Raw genomic sequence first — 21,063 nt, 5'->3', positions numbered from 1 at the left:
CACGTGATCGATGCATACTGCTGCAGGGATTTCACCAGGTCTTTCTGATGTCCATTTTCACGGACACGTGTCTGTGTGTGTGTGTGTGTGTGTCCTTGCGTGTAACAAATGATAATGCCATGTCTTTCATTAGAAGAGGGCAATTCATTCAAAATGTCACAGTTCTTCCATCAACCCACAGAGATGCATCAGTGTTAGAAGTGCCCCGTGTTCACAGAAAGGTTGAGTTATGATCTATAGTAAAGATGAGCTGAGAAGCATCATTTCTATTGCATGATACAGAGCTTCTCACTCTCTGCACTACCACCTCCCGTCACTCTTGTCCCTGAAATGACAGAGGACCCCTTTGGATCCAGTGGGTCGAAGCGCACTGCTGCATCTGACAGCCGTGGCCACAGAGACAGGCAGCAAACAAGACAGCTGAGAAAAGACTTCACTTTATTATTTTCTATAATTAATGAACAACAGTCACAACAAATTAGAACAGAGGGAGGCTGAGGCCTCCCAGTGTGCGGCTCTGGAGCCGAGAGGAGTACACTGGGCCTTACCACCAAATGTTACACACCCACAGTCCTTTTAATGTGTGACTATGCATAGCTTATTGAAGCTTTCCGCATGCAGAAATGCCACTTAGAGTGGAAGGGGCGGAGAGATGGTGTGCATCTACCGTGGGATCGGCGGTGCATCTATATGTGGGTTGAATAATGAGAGTAGAAACATAAAGATCTGCCACTACAAGCTGAACCGCCGCTGACAAGTGCAGCGGTGACTGCTGAACAATTGAACAGGAGAGCACTTTACATTTCTGGCGTCTGCTGATGACATGTGCATCAGGATTATGTAAAAAGATATGCCTCACTGGCGTTATTCTGTGCAGACACTCACATGAGACATTCTTACTGCAGCGATGGAACAGCTACAACTTCACTAACACGCAGTATCACGTATGATTCTCACAAAGTACAGCAATTAGGATCTTTCTCTGGTTTTCATGTTCTTCAAACTCACTGAGTGAAGACTACTTACTACCACCTAGTGGGGAGACATCTATCTATCATGCAGAAAATGCATTAAAGAGGAATGTGTAAATCGTGGTAAGAAATGTAACAAGCAACTGGTAAATCTTACCCTCTCCAAAATTATCTCTTCATATTTGTACATCCCATCACTGCCATTTACCTGTCAAAACAAAAAGCATAATGGTTATTTACATCACTGAGCCTGAATTATGTCATTTTCTAGAAACACAGTAAGAGATGCATGCAAATGTTGCAGTTAAATCCTTCCCCATAAAAGAAAGAGTAGACTTATGTTAAGAGAACCATGGTGAATAGGATTGTTAACAAAATATACACATACATTCACCAGATTGTTTTACTAACTAAAAATACCACCACAAATCAAAAATGCCTTTCTCTGTTAAAATGCGTTTGCAATGTGACACTAAATGTGCAACTGCAGAATGCACATTCACCACAAACCGGCAGGGTCAAAAGGATAATGGCTGTTGGTCCACATGGCAAACAGCATGTTGCTACCAGGAGGAGGTCTTTTCATCCACACACACACACACACACACACACACACACACGCTCATGCACAGAGGGAGTGTGAATGAGAGAGATATATACTGTACAGAGAGAGAGAACAGATACTTACATAAGGGCCTGCATCTAGTGAGTCTGCGTTGACGATGATGGGGGGAGGGTTGGCCTGTGAATATGAAGAAATACACATTATCTCAGTGTGTGAGGCTGGCAGCACGCAGACGTAATGCGGTACACACACTATCACTTGGGAGCAAAGTGAACGGATGCCATGGGAACAGTCAGTGAATCTCTTCGGGGATGAGACTGTGTGTGTGTGTGTGTGTGTGTGTGTGTGTGAGGGGACGTTGGAAAAGGTGTGAGGACTGAGAATGAAGACTGGGGCAGCGAGACCGCTGCTTATTAACCGCCACAGCCGGACGTCCTGCGGTCATCTCATAATAGAAACCGCCTTGTGGTTCCAGCCGTTGGGACAATACGTTTCTCCCACACGTCCTTTTCACTTTGGTTTCACACAGAAGTGACACCACGAAGAATCACATACAAAATGCATGATTTCATGGCTCCTTAATCATTCAGTTAAATTGACTACATGTAATACTGTAAGAATACTAGAGTGATGCAAGGAATGTCTAGCTTATTTTATAATTTTGTTGAATTTATACGTGTAATGCTGAAATGATTAGTTGATTAATCTCCTCTCGGTAGCATGAATACTACTTGCGATTGTTCTTTTTTTTCTTGGGGAACATGAAAAGGGTCAAATGTAAAGTGCAGATGAGCTATTGGCTACATATTGATGCGCAGTAACAGAATCGGCCTTTAAGACCCAGTTGAACCCAACTACAAGAGCTACATATTAAGTTTCACAGTTCAATCAAGTCTTCAGCTCAGCTCTATTGTGCCACCTGGTGTTTCTATTTCCATCTGAGGTCTGCAGAGCGATCAAACAAGCTGAGACCTCGGAGGAAAGCTGCCAGAGTGGAAACAGAGAAGCAGAGTGAAGGAGGAGACACCAGTTGGTTTAGGAGCAGCTTGATGGCCATCTTCTAGTTCAGCACACTGGCTGTCAACTTTTTATTGATTTGACTGAGCTGTGTGGGTGACAGGATGCTGACGGCGCTGCTCAGGGACATTACACTTCCCGAGGTCCGACACTGAGGCAAAAATCACTAGCTGCCTATCTTCCTCCCCCACCTCCCCCAATCTCACCTTCTCAGCTGTCTTAATATATGCAGATAGTGCCCGTGTCCAAGGATCTGATCGTGATCTTCCTCCTGATTCATCACCAAATATGAATATGTATTAACTGTACTATTGGGCTTTTTGGTTGTTTATTGTGGAACTACTTGCACAGATAGCTCTGAAAGATTGTCAGTCTGTAGTACAATATTGTATTATATGTACATAGATGGATCAATCAATATAATATGATGTTGTGATTTAAGATTGACATTCAGGTATTTGTTTCAAAATATCACAATTACCAAGTTTTTTATATCACCCTATGCTCAACCGCATCCGGTTATTTAATTATAGATATAAAATTATCAACTGAATTACCATAAAATGTACTACTGTATATCCCGATATAAATCACTGCACTACATAATGAGCACTATAGATACAAGTATCTATAAAGGTATTTATAATTTTACACTGCAATACTGATTTATATATAGATTCAGAAACTGTTTTTGGTTAAAATAAAAAGGATTGTAATGTCTGTCTTTGAAAGAAAAAAAAAAAAACAGTCCTGCTCAGTAAATTACAAAATGTAGATTTGACCTACTCCACTCGGTGATGATGTGCTATGACTCTGGACAGCTGTAGCTCCAAACCCCCCCCCCCCCCCCGCCAGTCAGCACAATCAGACCTTCGCTGTAATCTGCATATGGACCAACAGATGCTCGTGTCTGTGCTTGTGTTTGCACATTTCTCATGAAAGCTTTGTGCTTTTCTCCCCTTTCATCTTAAACCCCAACTCATTACACATACCCTAAATCCATTAAAGGGTTTAGTAGTACAAACATTTGTATTATGAATCTGATGAAACATGGCCCGAGGACGACACAGGGGAATACATCGGTTACTATTGTCCCCTGCTGACTGACAGACTGAGCTACTGAATCCACTACTGAGGCCACATGTGACAAAACACACCTGTTACTGTATAATGCCTGCGGTGCTTATCGTGAGTATCAGACCAATGCCGCTCAATGGGATCACTGAACCTACAAGTCCTTCTGAAAGACAATAAACCCATCAGTGGTAGAGAACAGCAGTATTATCCTGAACTGGGATTGCTGCGTAATCCTGCATAGATCTAAATCTCACATAACAAGCAAACAAAAAGGAATAATGGAAGATAATCTCAACATGAGTTTGTTTAACATTTAGCAATTTACTCAGGTAACTTGGATTAGGGTGGATTACACCTCCCTCCTTGGGACTGTTCTTTTACTTCTACGCTAACCTGCTGCCCAGAGGAGGAAAACAGCAGATTAAAGACCATAAGATTTGACCACCACTGACGTCTATGACACATACTAGAAGTAAGATCTGTCCGTGCTATAGAGGGCCCTCAAAGGATGGGCAGGGGACGAACACTAACTTAAATTTGTTTTATATTTCGGTTGAAGATCACAGAGGTGAAGACAAAAGCAACCTCTTACAGATTGATTTTAGGATATGAGAGGATGGAAATGTCTTTCGGTGTGTTGCACGTGAATGTGGGTCATATGACTCAATAGAAAAAGATTGCAGATGTGGTCCAAAGATATATAAGACAACGACAGGCCGTACATGGCCACACAGGACATTGAAGGAGTAAAAACACTATTATCAGTTTTGAAAGGAAAATGTTCAAATGCCACAATGATCAGAAATCAAAGACCTGGAAGACTTATTTGCCTATGAAGACCTGTCACTGGACATGGACTAGACTTTGAGAATTTAACAAGGCGGCCTCATTTGCACCTGATATTAACAAGTGATCCGTCTCTTGATGTATTTTCTGGATAATGACATCCGATCCACAGGCCTTTGCATTTCCACCTGTTAAGTTAGGCAGGGCTGGTGGATGTACCAGGTGAAAGAAAGCAATGCCATGGATGGGTATCATTTATTTTCATCACTTTTTTTAAAAGTTAGACTTGCTAGCTATTGCTAATACTTGTAGCTTTTGCCAGGTGTTCCCAAAGCAGAAAGAGGAGGAGTAAGGTGACCTTCCAACTTGATTATTTTCTTAATATTGTGGTCATGCTATATGGCTAATATCTACACCTGGCTGAGAGCAAGCCAGTCGTTTCGATCCCATAAGTTTGTCCTTATCCAGATACAGATCGCATGTTAATGTCAGGTGTAAACGGAGTTGTCTTGAGAGTAAAAGCAGCTCTGTTGTGTGGGACTGACGGATAGGGCCAGCTCCCATACAATCTCCATATTACCTGCAATACAGCGTTCAGGGTTTACAATATCTTTGGCACTATGTGGGACACCCATAAATGTAAGCTGAGACATGGAATCAAGTGAGCATACTGGACACAAAGACCTCATGTACACACAATGACAATGAGTCCAGACTGCTTCCACAGCATGAGACCATTACAACAAGTCACCAGGAGAGAAGAAAACTCTCTTTCTTTCTTTCTCTCACTCCCTCGTCTCATCCACCCATCTGTTCATAATGGCTTCTTATTCATCGATCTATCATCCTGCTCTTCTGTCAGTTGAGGTTGTGTGTGTCTGTCTCTTGTCTCCCAGCATCACAGTGGATGTGCTTCATGTCCCGGTGGCGTTGCACCACACAACACTCACTTGGCTGCAGACCCTCGGGACAGTAATGCCACAGAGACTCCCACTGAACCTTGGCAAGTGCACGGCACAGGCTTCGTCCAAATTGTTAAATAATCAATGTGTTGTCATGGTAACCGGTCCTTGCACGGCATTGGCCTGCAAGCCCGCTTAGCCACCTCCCCCCTGCTTCACCTCTCTGGGCTCTCTCACTGCAGTTTATGCGGCTCTGTGCTCACACATGCCTGGCCATCGGCTGGTTGTGCCTGACTGCCTGTACACATCACACACCTCACACACACACACACACACACATACCTACACGTACACACACACACACACATCTCACACACACCATTCCTTTTTAAATCCACACGTCATGAGTTCAAAAATGACGTTATGGCTGCAATGGAGTGAGGAAACAAACACCTCTATTACAAACATTGACACACAAATGCATCAGCTGACAATTGATTTCAGCTCATGGTTTTGTATATATATATATATATATATATATATATATATATATATATGTATATATATACAATATTTGCTTTCTTACCGAGAGTTAGATGATAAGATCGATACCGCTTTCATGTCTGTACGGTAGATATGAAGCAGGGAGGGAAAGTTAGCTTGGCTCTGTTTAAACTGGTAGCAAAATTCACCGACCAGCACCTCTCAAGTTCCCGAATACTAACACTTTATATCTCGTTTGTTTGATCCATACAAAAAAAAAAAGCATTTACGTGAGGATTTTGTCACCTTTGGGCAGATTCAGGCTAGCTGTTTCCCAATTGTTTCCAGTCTTTATGCTAGGCTATAGGTTAACTGGCTGCTGGGGGTTAGCGTCCCATTAACTGTGCCGACGTGAGTGGTATCTCATCTAATAATCAGCAAGAAAGGAAATAAGCGTATTTCCTGAAATGTGAAACTTCTTTTATTTTATTGTTTTATTAGACTTTCATAATGCAACATATAGCCACTCTTTAATGCATATTTACCAGTGATGCAGTAAACAAATGGCAAAAAACTAACAAAATGTGCTGCAATTGGTCAATAAACTAAATAAACACTGACCGTTAAAAGAAAATCTAAAAGATCTCATTTTAAATGCATGACGTGTACACAAGCTGCTGATGACAATAAGGCCCCATCTTAGGAAAGTTAAACCCTGGCTTTCTTCTTCACCTGTCAGCATTCATTTCTTTTAAACCCTCCCCTTCATCGCAGGTAGAATGGAGGGCAAGAACAAGAGGGTTCACATGTGCGGATGCGACGGCATGCTGACAGGGCAATAACCCCTTCCTCCTTAGGAAACATTTCCACATCAGTTCCTCTCTGGCCAGGCACACCGACATGGCAGCTCCGTCTCCAGTGGTGACATCGCAGTGAAATATGACAGTCAGCCCCGCTCAGATGAGGCACCCAGTCAGTCAAATGATACAGCCAATGCTGAAGGAAGCTCTTCCTCGGCCTTCAGTCAGAGCTAATAGCAGATACATGTAGGACGACAAGGCGTGCTTATGTTATCTAAAAGTGTGATGTTCCTTCGTTTTCCGATGCCTCGAGCGGTACTGCGTTTATGTTTCCTGCAGAATGTGGGATGAGAGACGCAGTCAGTGGTGCTGCTCTGATCCCCTGGCTCTCATAGGCCACGCTGCAGTCCAATCAATACCTACTCAATTACCATGCACCCAACATCTCATTCACGCTGTGGCCCCCCCGTGCCAGAGGGAAGAGGGAAGGAGAGAGGCAAGGTGAGAGACGAAGTGACAGATTGATGGAGCTGAGAAACGCACGACAGCCAGAGATGTCTTACTCGCGGACGCCGTTGAAGCTCAATGTTGCATTCTTTGTCGGGGACAAAGGCGGAATAACGAGATGTAATAAAGAAAATCCCATAGCGGCAAAGGTCAACTGCTCCCTTCTCCTGCTACAACGCCAGCCGAACTCAGGCATTCATTTCAATAAGGACGGCCACGAGGAAATTAATTAGCTCACCCATAAAATGGCCCCATTAAAGCTAAAGGTTTTCTGATTTGTTGGCTATGATTGAGCATTGTGACTGTCTCGGCCCCCTCTCCCAAGCCCTCCCCACGCACGCCGCACACGCACATTCATGAAACCATAATTAATAGCCCGTCACAGCTGTCAGCAGCGCTCCCTCCTCATCTTTATGTAATATTACAAAAGCATGCTCTGGCTTACCTCTCTGTCATGCTGAGCAGCTCCAAATGAGAGCTGGCTAGTTTGACCTTCACAAGTGCAGCCACAGAGGGAAATGTACTTAGCGTAATGAATATTCATCACAGTGTTGCTGGAGAAGGCCTTCTACAAGTCTGCAGACAATTGATCAGGTTTGAACATGGCAGTGTGTGTGTGTGTGTGTGTGTGTGTGTGTGTGTGTGTGTTTGCGTGCTTTAACTTTGATGTACACACAGTATGTGGACATGTGTACTAATGACTAGATCACAATTGTTGCGGATAAATCTATGAATTGATTTTAAATAAAAGTGACTACCCAGTTCAGCTCTATCAAGTACTGCACATGTACAGTATATAATGCCACGTTGTAAGTGATGCCTCAGTGTTATTTCTCTGATTGAGTTATCCCTGCTGCTAATGAGGGGGCCACAGAACTACAATAATTTCCTCATCGTCAATCATTATTGTTTTGTTTTTTTTAATCCAGATGCACTGTAATGTCAGTAACTGTGCGGCTAATTTAAATCAGTGGCTGGTCTCATATCACGCATGCCAACACCAAGAGGCTCCATCACAAAGTAACAGCCACGGTGAAAGTTACCGATTGGAAAGGCCCCATTGTGAAGGAAACCTGTCATGTGTGAGTGTCATCAGTATGCTTCCCATGATCCCGCCTCCACTGCTTCCTCTACATCAGAGATCACTGCAGCGCGTTACCTCACAGCTCTTGACTAGTTGCTATCCCTTGTTGCTAAGCTGAGAGAGCTGCTAAGCTCGTTCGTCTCTGGAGTTTTGGATCCTGCGCCGAGTATCGGTGACGGCCTAAAACCACACAACTGTGAGCGCTTCCATTTTGATGCTTTCACCTCTGTCACATTGCAACCTCAGTCAACAACGGTGTACTATATTATTCACCCGCTGTGGTGTCATTATGGAGAAGTGGATTCGTTTGATTGATGCATTTGAATTAATCTTTTCTGTTTCTGTTTTGTTTGAGTGTGTGTGCTGTTTGGTCTGAGTGACGCCTTTAAGATGCTGATGGTGTTGCTGAGGTAACAGTCTTCATTTGACATGACCAGGTGAGACATTTCACTGTACAATCAGGTTAGTCACGCATCCAGCAATTTATATACCTACAAATTGCACTGCTTCATGTGACATATTTGGTTATGAAGGTTTTCTGTAGTGTAAACAAAGCAAACTGCATTGAAGCAATACTTGGACACTAAATCAGATCATTAGCTCAACTGAGTTATAGGAGTGGATTGATACCACAGCGAAAAGACAGTTAGCGTAGCTTAGCATAAAGTCTGGAAGTGGAAACAGCTAGCCTGTCTTTGTCGCAGGGTAACCAAAATCTGCCTACCAGCGCCTCTAAAGCTCAATACTGGAACTGTTATTTATCATTTGTATAGTTTGTACATAAACCAATGGGTTATGACGGGGTTCTTAGCTTTAGAGATGCTGCTACAGGCAGCTCTTGTTAGGGGACCGAGGCTAGCTGTTTCAGTTTTTATGCTAAAGTATAGTTAGAAGGTATCAATCTTCTGATCTACCTCTCTGCCAGAAAGTGAATTTCCCAAAATGTCAAAGTGTTCCTTTAAAAAAAAGGTGTCAAGCTGCCTCCATCAGTCTTAATTCTCTCCTTGCAGCTCAAACGTATTGACTATAGGAGCTCTGAGAAAAGTATCTCACAGCAGCTAAAAGGGATGCACATAAAAATTAACAATCTGAAACGATTTACTACCAGAAAACACACCTGATGGTCCACAATGCTCAGTACTTTTACAACGAGAGCTCTCTAATCTGTTTCACTCTGCTCTGATTCACTTTTGTCACCTTCATTTCTCTCGTTCATTTTCCTGAGCACCCCAGAACACAATCTTCTGAGCTGCAATTAGTCCCTTCCAATTTTAGACTTTTTCGTTTCTTTTAAATGGGAACATTGGACTGTGAGTCTGCTTCATGAACCCAACGACGTAAGAAACACTCTCCCCTTAGGCCACCATGGTCCTTAAACCCATCTGATGCAAAAACATTTGTCTCTCATTTCCTTGTATGGCCTTTTACACCACAAGCCTTCACTTCACTTTCTTTGTCTTTAAATGTGACTGTACTATTTTAGACGAGAACAAATGGAAACTACGGCTCCTCAGCTGATACTGGTCCACAAATCAAAATCACGAGACAGCGATAAAACTAGCAAATACAGCTCCACTTACAGCTCCACTGTAAAAATACAATAGTGAACATAACATGGCTAACTTTGACCCAAAGCCTAATTAAAACCATTCATCCCCACCTCCCAGGGGGCTCTGAAGATGAAGGCCGTCTCTACATCCAGCAGCAGAGATCCTCCTGTCATGGTTGAGTTTTCATGCTGTTCTATAAGCTCCACATGGGAACGCCCACACGTTCACATATCTCCATTCACTACACTAGCCTGAGTTTTGGCTCACAATAAGTGTAGGTGTTGAAAGTGATGAAGAATTACAGTAAGTAGGACAACGGGCGAGGCAACAGAAACACGAGCCGTGCCTCTAGTTTCCCTGTGATAGTTATGAATACATGAGCACATTTATCCATATGCTGATGTATTTAGCGCCAAACAGCAGAGGGAAAGAAAAACAGGGCATTGTTTTTAACGTTTGTAGCACTTTGGCGATTGCCAAATCAATCTGCCTCCTGTCGAGGGTCCAGATTTACCCTTCTTCTCTGCCCACCTCGGGTTGTGTTCAGGATTCACAGCGTCCCCTGAAGAACGCGCGATTAAAGCGGCCGCCTTAATGGACTGAAGCACAAACACTGATCTAAAAAACACTCAAACATTAAGGCTGGAACGCTTTTAACAGGGGTTCATGTGATCACAGACTTTATACCAGCTGGCTGTCAAAACCTGCTCCGTTGGACAGAATATACGGGGAAAATATATGGACTCTGTGCTTAAAAATACAATTTAAATGTAGTGGGATAAACAGTGGTTGTGAATTTGTAATATGTCGTTTCTCAATGAATCTTTAAACTTAACAAATTAGAATTTTATGAATACAACCAGTCTGATTTATTTGATAGCAAAGCAGCTCCTTGACAATTAAATTAAAAAGCAGATAAGTATTGTGTTGAGGAGATTAGTTATGAACAAACAACATCATGAGATTAAAATACTGTTTAAGTTTCAAGGAGGATTTGTCTCCACTGTTAACAATCAAAATTACTTATCACTTAGACAAAGTGTTCCACAGGATAAAAAAGGGAACATAAACATGTACTGACTTAATATTTTATCACAAAATAAAATGCAATAATGCTTTGACAGGCCGTACATCAGTGCTTGTAGAAAAAAAATAATGGCAATGTGTTCTTTGCGTCTACTGAAAGACACACTTTCCGTCTGAATTTGAGAAGAAATCCACCTTTTCTTTTGAACCTTGGTACACTGAACATTATTGTGGTAAGAATGACGGTTTATTCAACGCCCTCAAACAAACATTTTAGGTGAATGCGCTGAAGTTGCATCCCCCCCTCATTCCTGCCTGCTGAGATATTCTTGAAAGCGTATGCAGGGCTTGGATGTGGCTGATTACATAATTGGACATTTTAATGGTGAATATTAATCCACAATGGCCCGTATTGGGTTTTATAAGTAGGCTGATCAGGATCTGCGGGCTCACAGTAAGCGGCGGCATTCTGCGGACAATGAAGTTCTGGGCTGGAAGAGCTCTTCATGTTACACAAGTGGCATGGCTGACACAGCAGAGCACCACTACAATGTTCAATAACGCCGCTCACCACATACCTACAGCTCACTTTCAGAATGCATTTATTATTTTGCAGGGTCATCTCAGATGCATTTTCCTACATATGAACAGATTGTTTCTTTACATGTACTCTGGTGTCAGTGCGGCAATGCAAAAAAGCTCTCGGAAATCCAGAAGGCTTCAGCAGCCTGCGTATCAACATTGCAGCATGTGGGTAATTAGCTAGCTGAGCAGCAAAGCTACTGTGCAGCTCTGATTGAGCCTGCACCATGGCAACACACAGGGCTGTGTCTGAGCACATGCTCATTTCTGCCCCCCCCCTCCCTTCCTCGCCTTCCTTACTTCCTTACCCCTCGCATCCCTGTCTTTGTGCCACACCTCCCATTTCTTCACCTCTTTATCTGCTAAATGTTTACTATCAACGCACTGTATTCCTTATTATTATTCCCAACAATACCCACTACTGCCATCTAAAGTATGATAAAAGAAATTCACAAGTACACTTACTCGCTTTCTTGCCAAGAGTTAGATGAGAAGATTGATACCACTTTTGTTTTTGCACACTAAATATGAAGCTAGATGCCAGAAAAGATTTATTTAGCTCAAAGACTGGAAACAGCAAGTCAAGCCCTGACCAAACTTCTTCTTTTTTTTTTTAACTCAGCCAACCAGCACGGATTAAACAAGCTTAATATATATAAGTTTTAATTAGTGAGTTTTAGAGGCACTGGTAGGCGGATTTATTTTTGACCTCCGGACAGAGTCATGCTAGCGGTTTCCTGCTGCTTCCAGTCTTTGTGCTAAGCTAAGCTAAGCTAACTGTCTTCTGGGGGTAGCTTCATATATAACGTACAGATATGAGGGTGGTATCAAACCTCTCATCAACTCTTTGTCAAGAAAGCAGATGTATACATTTTCCAAAATGTCTATTCTTTTGACATTAGGATAAGAAAAGATATTTAACGAAAATGACAATGTTTTTAGTTGCCTAAACATTACAACAAGTGTCACTCAACAGACATGTATTTATAAGGTGCAATGGGATTAACCCTTCATCTGTGTGAACATAAGGAAACATTAGGGTCTGATGGGTTAATTGTGTGTGAACATTAACTGTTACAGTTAATCTGAATTTAGTTCAGCCCATCCAGCCCCGTTACATCTGGACGAGCACAGTCTGGGTAAAAAAAGGCATCTTGCAGCTTTAAAAGTATTTACGACAGAGCAGGTCCTCCCTCTATGTGCTGAGGAGACATGACACTGGCATTTCACAATAATGTGTCCTGATTTATGTCCAGCGGTTATGTGAAGCACATCAAAACACAAAGGTCTGCTTTGTTCTTCTCTCACATGTCACAGCTTGCGGGACTTCATCTTAAAGGCAACTCCATCTGTTAATGTGGAATGGCAGCAGTTGGCCTTTAATACCACTGTTTATTAAAACAGAAAATAATTCCATATTATGGAAAAAAAAGTCATTGTAGTTTACAGCATCTGAGTTAAGATTTTAGTTGTTTTTCAATTTGGGCGATTATTCTTACATGTAAAAGTGTAACAGCAGTAGGAGAGAAGTTTACAGTAATCTGGAGTATATACTATAGAATCAGCTATCAGGGAATGAAAAACGACCCAAATAAAAAATTCCTATTTGCGAGTATCAATGTATTATTTTGTCAGATGCCTCATGAGCAATACAGACTTCGCTTTAGTTGCAGTTATGTATTATTGCAATACAATGCAATTATTATTACAAATTAGCAAATTACATATTGTATTCTTATGAAAGACCGATATGATAGCTTGCGTCACACTGTACTTAACGGGTGTGATCTGTGATGAATTTTGCTGAAACTTTTCTATAAAATCCATCTGGCCTTGCTTTGACATCTGCCAATTGGCTAAGTACCAAACCTGTGCTATAAGGCTGGTTCACACTATTTGATCAAGTGGGATAATATATCTATCTACATATTTAAAAGGTTAAGTATTTCCTATATTCACCATAAACATACATGCGATGTGAATGATGGGTTGGCGGTTATTTTCTAGTAGCCTTCATTTAGTGATAAAACAAACTCAATTATGCAAAACACATGTGACTGCGAGCCTAGACAATCACAAAGTCAACACGTAAAGCTGATGGACTAAAACATAAATATAATCAGCCAATCGTGACGTTATTATTACTGTACATAAGTAAGAATGTAGCTGCCAAGTGAGATGTTTGACCACTGGCTGCTAACCACTTGCTATACGCTGAAACTATTAGCATTACATGTTAATCCAGCAGATGTATACTTAAATTTGACCCTCAATACTGCAGACATGGGTATCTATCGTTTACATTGTTGTCACTGTTAGAAAGAATCAGGTTTGATCACCACCTGCTCGGTCAGATAAAAGTAGGCAAACAAGGAAATCAGGTGTTTTAAGTATATTCCCCCCTTAAACCTGTCTGTGATGAACAGGTGAGCAGGAGAGGCTCAGCTGCAGACTGAATGAGCCAGTATGGGGGTTCCTCTAATGGGTGCAAGATGATCTAAGAAAACAGAAACCTCAGCATGTATTGAACTGAAATTAAGAGTCTAAAAAGGTATTAGCGTGTCACCTTCACTAGCATGGGTCCTGCTGGTGATTTTGAGAATCACTGTTGCATTGAGAGGCTGGTTTGATTGTCAGGTGGCTCAGCCTATCACACCTAGCTGTGGTGGTCGCTGCTTTCCAAACCACTGGCAAGATGGCAGCAAACCATAGAACCAACTTCCAGCCATAAAAAAAAAAATAAAAAAAAACATTAATCCAGAAAGCTATAGACATCATGTCCATATTGCTCTACAGTTTATGCTACATAAGACCATTTGAAATTTTAATCTACGGAATAAAGGTGATGATATGAGGAAGAATTAGGATTTGGCTTGCTTTGGGAAAGGTTTTGTTACATTGTGGAGAAATATTAACAAAAATGCACAGACACACAGAGGGAAACAAAAAGTAATAAATCCATAAAAGCAATTTCAAGGCAGAGATGTACTATCAACAGTGTAATAAGATGTATGATATTAAGCTGGGATTGCTTGTATTGTTTATATCCGTGACAGGGCGAGGGCATGCTCTCTCTTTATCTCTCTCTCTCTCTCTCTCTGAGATTGAGATGTGTGTTTCTGTTTTTCCAAACTAAGCTGGAGTCTATTCTCTCTAATAGAAAATAATGACTGATAATAAACAAGAGGGACCAGTTAAAGGATCATCTGTGGTGCTGTGCACATACAACAGACATATGTCTGGAAAATGTTTGCTGTCCTCTCATCTTGTCAGCTCAGTGGGAAAACAGGAAGTCCATGTGAGCCAAACATATGCTGTCACAAGCTATATGTAGGTCTATACTGTTCACATAACGAGAAGCTGCAGGTGCAAAACACAGCTTATACATATAGGTCCCAGGGGAGGAAGAAAATGTATTCAAATATTGTTGTTTGTGCTAATCCAGGACTGCAGCCAAAGAGGCAAGAAACACTTAAAAACACTTACATTCTGTAACTAAAATGTTTACTGAAACAAAAGAGAGGTTTAATGTATCAATCTAATATACAGCTACATTTGACCTTGAGCATATCTTAGAACAAGTCACCTCGAATGCCCTCAATGCAGTTTATGTGCACACTGATCAGTCCAGATTTGATCAAATTCATCAATAGTATTGAAAATGATTCATGCTGACCAACGTGGATCATCAATCTGATGTTTAACCACCTTAGTGTGCAACTAGACCTACATTTAAAATAATAAAAGTATGGTATCAAATTAAACAACTCATAGCATATATGAGCCAGTAAATACAATGTTATTGTTAACATTTGGGTTAGAATAGAGGATTTAACCGGATATATATATCCGGTTAAATCCTCTATGTCATAATCTACACTAATGACATTAGTGAATACTAATGTCATTTGAAAGAATTAGACCAGATTATGGCATGTGCTCCATCATATATAAAGTAAAATGATGTTCAATTAAAATATGCACCAGAGATCCTGCTGCGACATACAATTCTCACCAAGCTCAGTCTGCTTTAAACATCGAGTGACAGGGCGTAGATGCGGTGTTCCTGTACATACTGAACTGCACTAATCATACTGATAGTTTGCTGCTGCAGCGTCCTCTCTGAATACTGCTCTACACCCGAAAATGAAGCCTTTGATTCGTACTATGCATGAAAAAAGAAAGAGCGGAGGAGGAAAAGGGCAGTGGAAGACAGGAGGGGGATGATAGAAATGATGAACATGTGAAAAAACAACACACATACAAAAATGAGAGGCCAGACCAAATGGCTGAAGGGCTGCTTGGATAATGCATTAGACAGAGATGGCACTCAGAGCAGCTACACATGGTAAGAAATGCATTGCTTCGCCAAATGTCCTCAACACACATACACCCACACAAACACACACACACACACACACACACACACACACACACACACACACACACACACACACACACACACACCAGCACACATGTTCCCAGAAAATGGAATGATTTAAAAATGTGAACATTGGTTCACCTTTGAAGCTAAAAAAAAGAATTCCCGTACATCTTGATGTACTGCAAGATTTGTATTCTACTTGTGTTCTTACTGTCAGTGCTATGATAAATAATAAATGAGATCTGTAGGGCTTTTATGATATGTCATGTATACATGCAGTCTAGTGTGTGAAATAATGGTAACACTTTGAAATAAGGTGAAATAATTCCTGAGCAGTTACCAATTAATGAGTGAGGACCAAGCACTAGCGAACAAGTAGTTCCTATTAACTCAATTAAATAATTAGTTTACCTTTAAAGACATGTGAAGCTGTGAAGCTGCTGCCTTTGACTTTCCTCTTCATATTTGTGAGAGACTGACCTTAAAGGTGCAGTGTGTAGGATTTGGCGGCTTCTACCATGTACCGTGTGCCAAGCGCGTAGGAGAACTACGGTGGTACGACGCAAAAACTCGAAAACGCTAATGGTGCTTTCTAGAGCCAGTGTTTAGTTTGTCCGTTCTGAGCTACTGTAGAAACATGGCGGCCACCTCCGTGACGAGGACAAGCTCTGTATGTTACGTAGATATAAACTGTTCATTCTAAGGTCACGAAAACACCACGAACGTTATTTTCAGGTGATTATACACTAAAGAAAACAAACTTATCAACACTATACTCTTAAATGCTCTATAGGCCTTTTTCACAGCAGACATTTTGACTTGTCATAGCACGTAAGGCACAGGTGACACACCAACGATGGCTCCGTTTTATGTCGGTGTAAACCATGACAGTGTGACAATGAGACAGCATGCACGATACCAGGATCCTGAAACTGAAGCAGCTTAATGAAATTCGGCCATCCTTCATTTAGTTATGTACACCTGTGCTTTTCCTCCTGTGACAAATGTCGAAATGTCTTCTGTGAAAAAGGCCTTTACATATCAGTGGAGGAGTTAGCTAGCTAGCATCCAGCGTGACTATCCAATAATATGACACAACGATAAGAATGAATGAATGTAAAAGTGCTCCAAATATACTGTTACTTCTCAAATTAAAGCTGGTGTTCAAACACCGAGGAGAGGAAATTACTCTGATGGCTCGCATGGTAAATTCATCATTATGTACATTTACACATTTCTCCTTTCTGACAGAAATGCTCTTTTCATTCATTCATTAACTCCAATCATTTCTGCTCATCATCTCTTATCAAGCCATGGTTTACTACTATAAATATAACTCAATACTTCCTCCAGATGTTTCAAATTAAAAGCCTACCTAGAAGAGGAGATATTATGCCCTTTGAACCAAGGATCACTCTTAATGTGAAACATCTGAGCAGGAAGTGCTGGGTTTCATTGACACTATCTTAAAAGCAATTTAAAAACTGCAAAATGGAGGCGACTGAAGATAATTATTGAATGAAAACAGTATTTCTGCTAGCGAAGAGGGGTGAGTGTGACATGATTATATTGCTGTACGGATGGAACTAGTGCTGTGGAAATGCATGAATTCATCAAGACAACAGGAAAACATGGAGGAAGCTTTATGTTTCTTCAAAAGCAAATTAGCATAGGAGCAGATCAGAAAACTGGAAGGCTTCTGATGAAAATATATAAAACAGGGAATAATTATAAAAAGCCTTAGCCTGTTAGCAAATGTACGGTAAAAACAATTAGAATGTGCACCAGTATGCAGATTCGCAAATGTGTACAAACTAATATTTAGACATTGCTGATTAACACAATATCTATGTCAGTCGTTTCTCTGGGACCTTATGATTATCTACTGTTTAATCACTGATTATAAATCACTTGGAACCTAATTATTAGTTATGGGTATGCATTATTCAGCAGTTAGCTCCTGTTAATATGGAACTGTACTACTCAGTAGTTTGTGTTTATTGGAAAGTGTTCCCAAAATAACAGCTGATATGATGGTTGAGTAAAAGCAATGAAAGCACAAGCGCTGTTGAAAGCACCCACACACCCCCACAGAAATGAAGAGGAGTCAGAAGGCTGAGGGACTAGCTCTTCTCTGGTATTGATTGGATATACACATATTCCACGGCAGCATGTGGGTGATGGAACTGGTGCACCTTGCTGAGAATGCTAGCACGTTCTTGCTAAAAATGAGGGTAGCATAGAAGGGAAAAAAATAGCTTTCATATCTGTACATACACTCTATCACACACTGACGTCTGATTCTTTTAATTAACAGCAACAGAGATGGCAGCGCTTAACGCTGCCATCTCATTCCATCAAAGGCCCCGTGTCCCTCGCTTCTCTCTCTAACAGAAAATCTGATGCTTCCATCGCTGAATCAGGAGTCCACTCTGCCCTGCACAGCACAGTCGCATTTCTAGGCCAGTTGCTACTGTGATCAGCAAAAAAACCAACTAAATAAAACAAAGCAGGCAAGCAAACAAACAAACAGCGTTCCCCTCCCTTCTCTTTTCTCCTCTCCTCTCCTCTCCTCCCCTGGCTGACAGCGAGAGCCGGCGAGGGGAACAGGCGAGCTGATATGGGGCTGAGCCCTGGCAGGGCCTCTGACAATGACCATATGGATCACAGGGGCATGGTAGCCTCAGCTTCCAGCAGGACACACACCTCCACACACACGATCTGCAGCTTCAGGCAACTGCACCTGTAAACTGTGCAGGAGCCTATATATGCATCACATGGCTGTAGCCAAACTGCAGTAATGAGTAAACCACTTGATGAGCATTAGAATCTGCGTTGGCAGAGGACAAAACACATTCGTCCTCTGTGAATTCTGCATTTCACAGAGGACCTCCGTGTTGAATAAGAGCAGATTCGGTCTGTGAGCGCAGTGCAAAGGTAAAGCAGCACAGGCTTTTAAGAGAATTGTAGGAGGTGGGATTCAACACAGCTGAGGTCCTGGGTCACAGCTACAGCGGCTCCCCATCACAGATCAACCGCGTCAGCTCCCATAATGGTGGCTCGGGCGTGCTCCTTGCACGCTCACGTAAACGTCTGACCGGCCTTTTCTCAGGCGCTCCGTCTCTAACCCCTCTCGCAGCGCATAAAAAGCTAACTTTTGTCAAAGTGCACATAAATATTGCAGTGCACCTTGTCTCTCTTGTTTCGTAGTGCACTTCCCATGATTCACCATCCTCTCTTAACCCCAAAATTTTCATGGGTAAAGAACACTTTGTTTTTGGGTAAAGGTCTGTGTCGGGCAAGGGTGTGTGTGTGTGTGTACTTGTACTATGTGAGTGTGCAAGCGCAGAAGGGAAGATATGATGTACGAGGTTTGCTAGCAGATAACGAAAATGAAATGATGTGCTAAGAATTTGTATGACATCAGTAAAATCTGTTTCAGTGTAAATTAAAATTATACAAATTTAATGTTTAATGCCGTACAAATACCAAAGCATTGAGTGCAAAGAGATACAATTATTTTCTTGGATGAACCACACATCTACGTTGCAGCATGTTTATCGAAACATATTGAGTTAACTGCTGCTCCATGTAGTTCTCGTACCCAAATTCTTTGTGCAACAAATTGTGGATTTGGAATGCCAAACTTGCAAATTTGTACATTTTACACATTGTACTACATTCCATTTTGAAACTATTTTTCAGTTAAACAGTAATGGCATATATAATCTTGTACAAAGCCTGGTAGCTAGTAACATAGACTGTACATAAGAAGTACTGGTTCTTATTGCCTGAATCGTCACACAAGAGTAAAGATGGTGGACCTCAGATGACTGTAGCTGTTCTACATTCTCACTGGAGCAACCCGAGTTCATAAAACTAGTGTAGAGCTGTTCATGTTGTTAAAATCAGAGATCACTGTGGCGAAAATACTTCTAAATTGCTGTGCACAGTTTGCAAGAACACTTACAAGAAACGGCAACGTTCTGACATAATATCTTGCAGGAGGTTTAAGCACAGAGGTCTGTTTAAAACTACACAATGTTTTAATGTAAAAAGAGAAAAGTATCTCCTGCTGCTTAGGAAAGATCTGGCCAGTCTGCCCAAATTGTTTTTGTGACAACTCACAAAGACAAGACACTCCCTCAAGTCGGAGGTACCAACCTGAGATTTGTTTGCATCTTTTGTATCATTTGGTCTGAAGCAATCCCTGTTTGGCTGGATAGCTAAACATGAAGTTTACTGATATCAAATCACATGTTTTCTTGGTGCTGAAATTCAAATTCTTCTGCAATTAACACCTCGCTGCTGGTGGATAAATCAGACATTATGTTAGTTTGCAGCAGATGCAATAGAAATCCTAAGAAATTTGGAGCGCTCGCCTGTAGCAGGTTTCAAAACATTTCACATTGTTAAGATGAATACAGGGTTTGAGCTGCAGTATGGACAGATCTCAAAGGGTAATTACACTGTTTCAGCCTGTTTTCGCCTCCTACTGACTCCTAAAAAATAAACGTTTGTTGGGGTGAGAGGGAGGGACAGCATGGGGGTGCAGGGTCCTCAAAGGAAATGTAATCAGATGCCAGTGCAGTGTTGAAGCTTAAAGGTGATGTCAGTGGTAGGACATCACTGGTTGGATTGTACTAGACAATAATTATCATTTTTGGTGCTGTATTTTTGGTGTCATTTATTTCAGAATTGTTAAAATTATAAGCATTGAATATCATGTTCAATTATTCAATTTTCAATTAAATTTATAAATGTACAATTTTCACTTGACTTAAATGCCATATTATACATAATCAAACCAATACACACATGATAAAATCAATAGTGAAATGCGAAAGGAACAAAAAAGAATTTTGGAGCAATGAGTCTTGGATTACTGCAAGAAGAAGAACCACATCATAGATCGGGCCAGAACTGTCACATCTAACAACAAGGACCACTGCTTTAAAGAAAGGAGAATGCACCAAGTGGAACAGAAATCTGGGGTTGAAAAAGCCTTCAAACTCTCCCACACCTGGGATGTTGTCCGCCAAGCAACAACAGAAGTCATCATCTTGACACTTCTGGCAAGACATCAAAAAAAGTGACCAAATGGCAGCCCACTTCACACCACCGGACTTCTACAACCAACAGTGTGAAAGTAAACAAACACATATTGTGTGTCTAATGATAAGAAAAAACTTCACAACAAAGCAATGCTTTCAACATATCCTTGTTTCTCGAGGTCAAAGTTGCCTGGCCTTATGAGGAGTCTTCCTTTCATGAGTACTAAGAGCCGGGGAAGACGGAGGAACGCTTGAGAAAAATCTTATTGGGTCAT

General features: G+C 41.4%; 1 protein-coding gene across 9 annotated transcripts in view; it reads right to left on the bottom strand.

Moving 5' to 3' along the window:
• Positions 1 to 21,063, bottom strand: part of dlg3 (discs, large homolog 3 (Drosophila)) — a 71,353-nt gene that overhangs the window by 27,171 nt on the left and 23,119 nt on the right. For 7 of the 9 annotated variants that reach the window (XM_076103281.1, XM_076103282.1, XM_076103285.1 and 4 more), the window contains 2 exons: positions 1,660 to 1,713; positions 1,129 to 1,179 (listed from right to left, as the gene is read on the bottom strand). In XM_076103281.1, coding sequence (XP_075959396.1) covers positions 1,129 to 1,179; positions 1,660 to 1,713 — 105 coding nt within the window. The remainder of the gene's footprint in view (positions 1 to 1,128; positions 1,180 to 1,659; positions 1,714 to 21,063) is intronic. The other 2 variants (XM_076103287.1, XM_076103288.1) reach the window with 1 other exon arrangement.

This window comes from Anarhichas minor, unplaced genomic scaffold, assembly GCF_050575085.1.
Source record: "Anarhichas minor isolate MPS153535 unplaced genomic scaffold, ASM5057508v1 ptg000028l, whole genome shotgun sequence".
Classification (NCBI taxonomy): Eukaryota; Metazoa; Chordata; class Actinopteri; order Perciformes; family Anarhichadidae; genus Anarhichas; species Anarhichas minor.
This window is presented reverse-complemented; position numbering and strand designations above follow the sequence as displayed.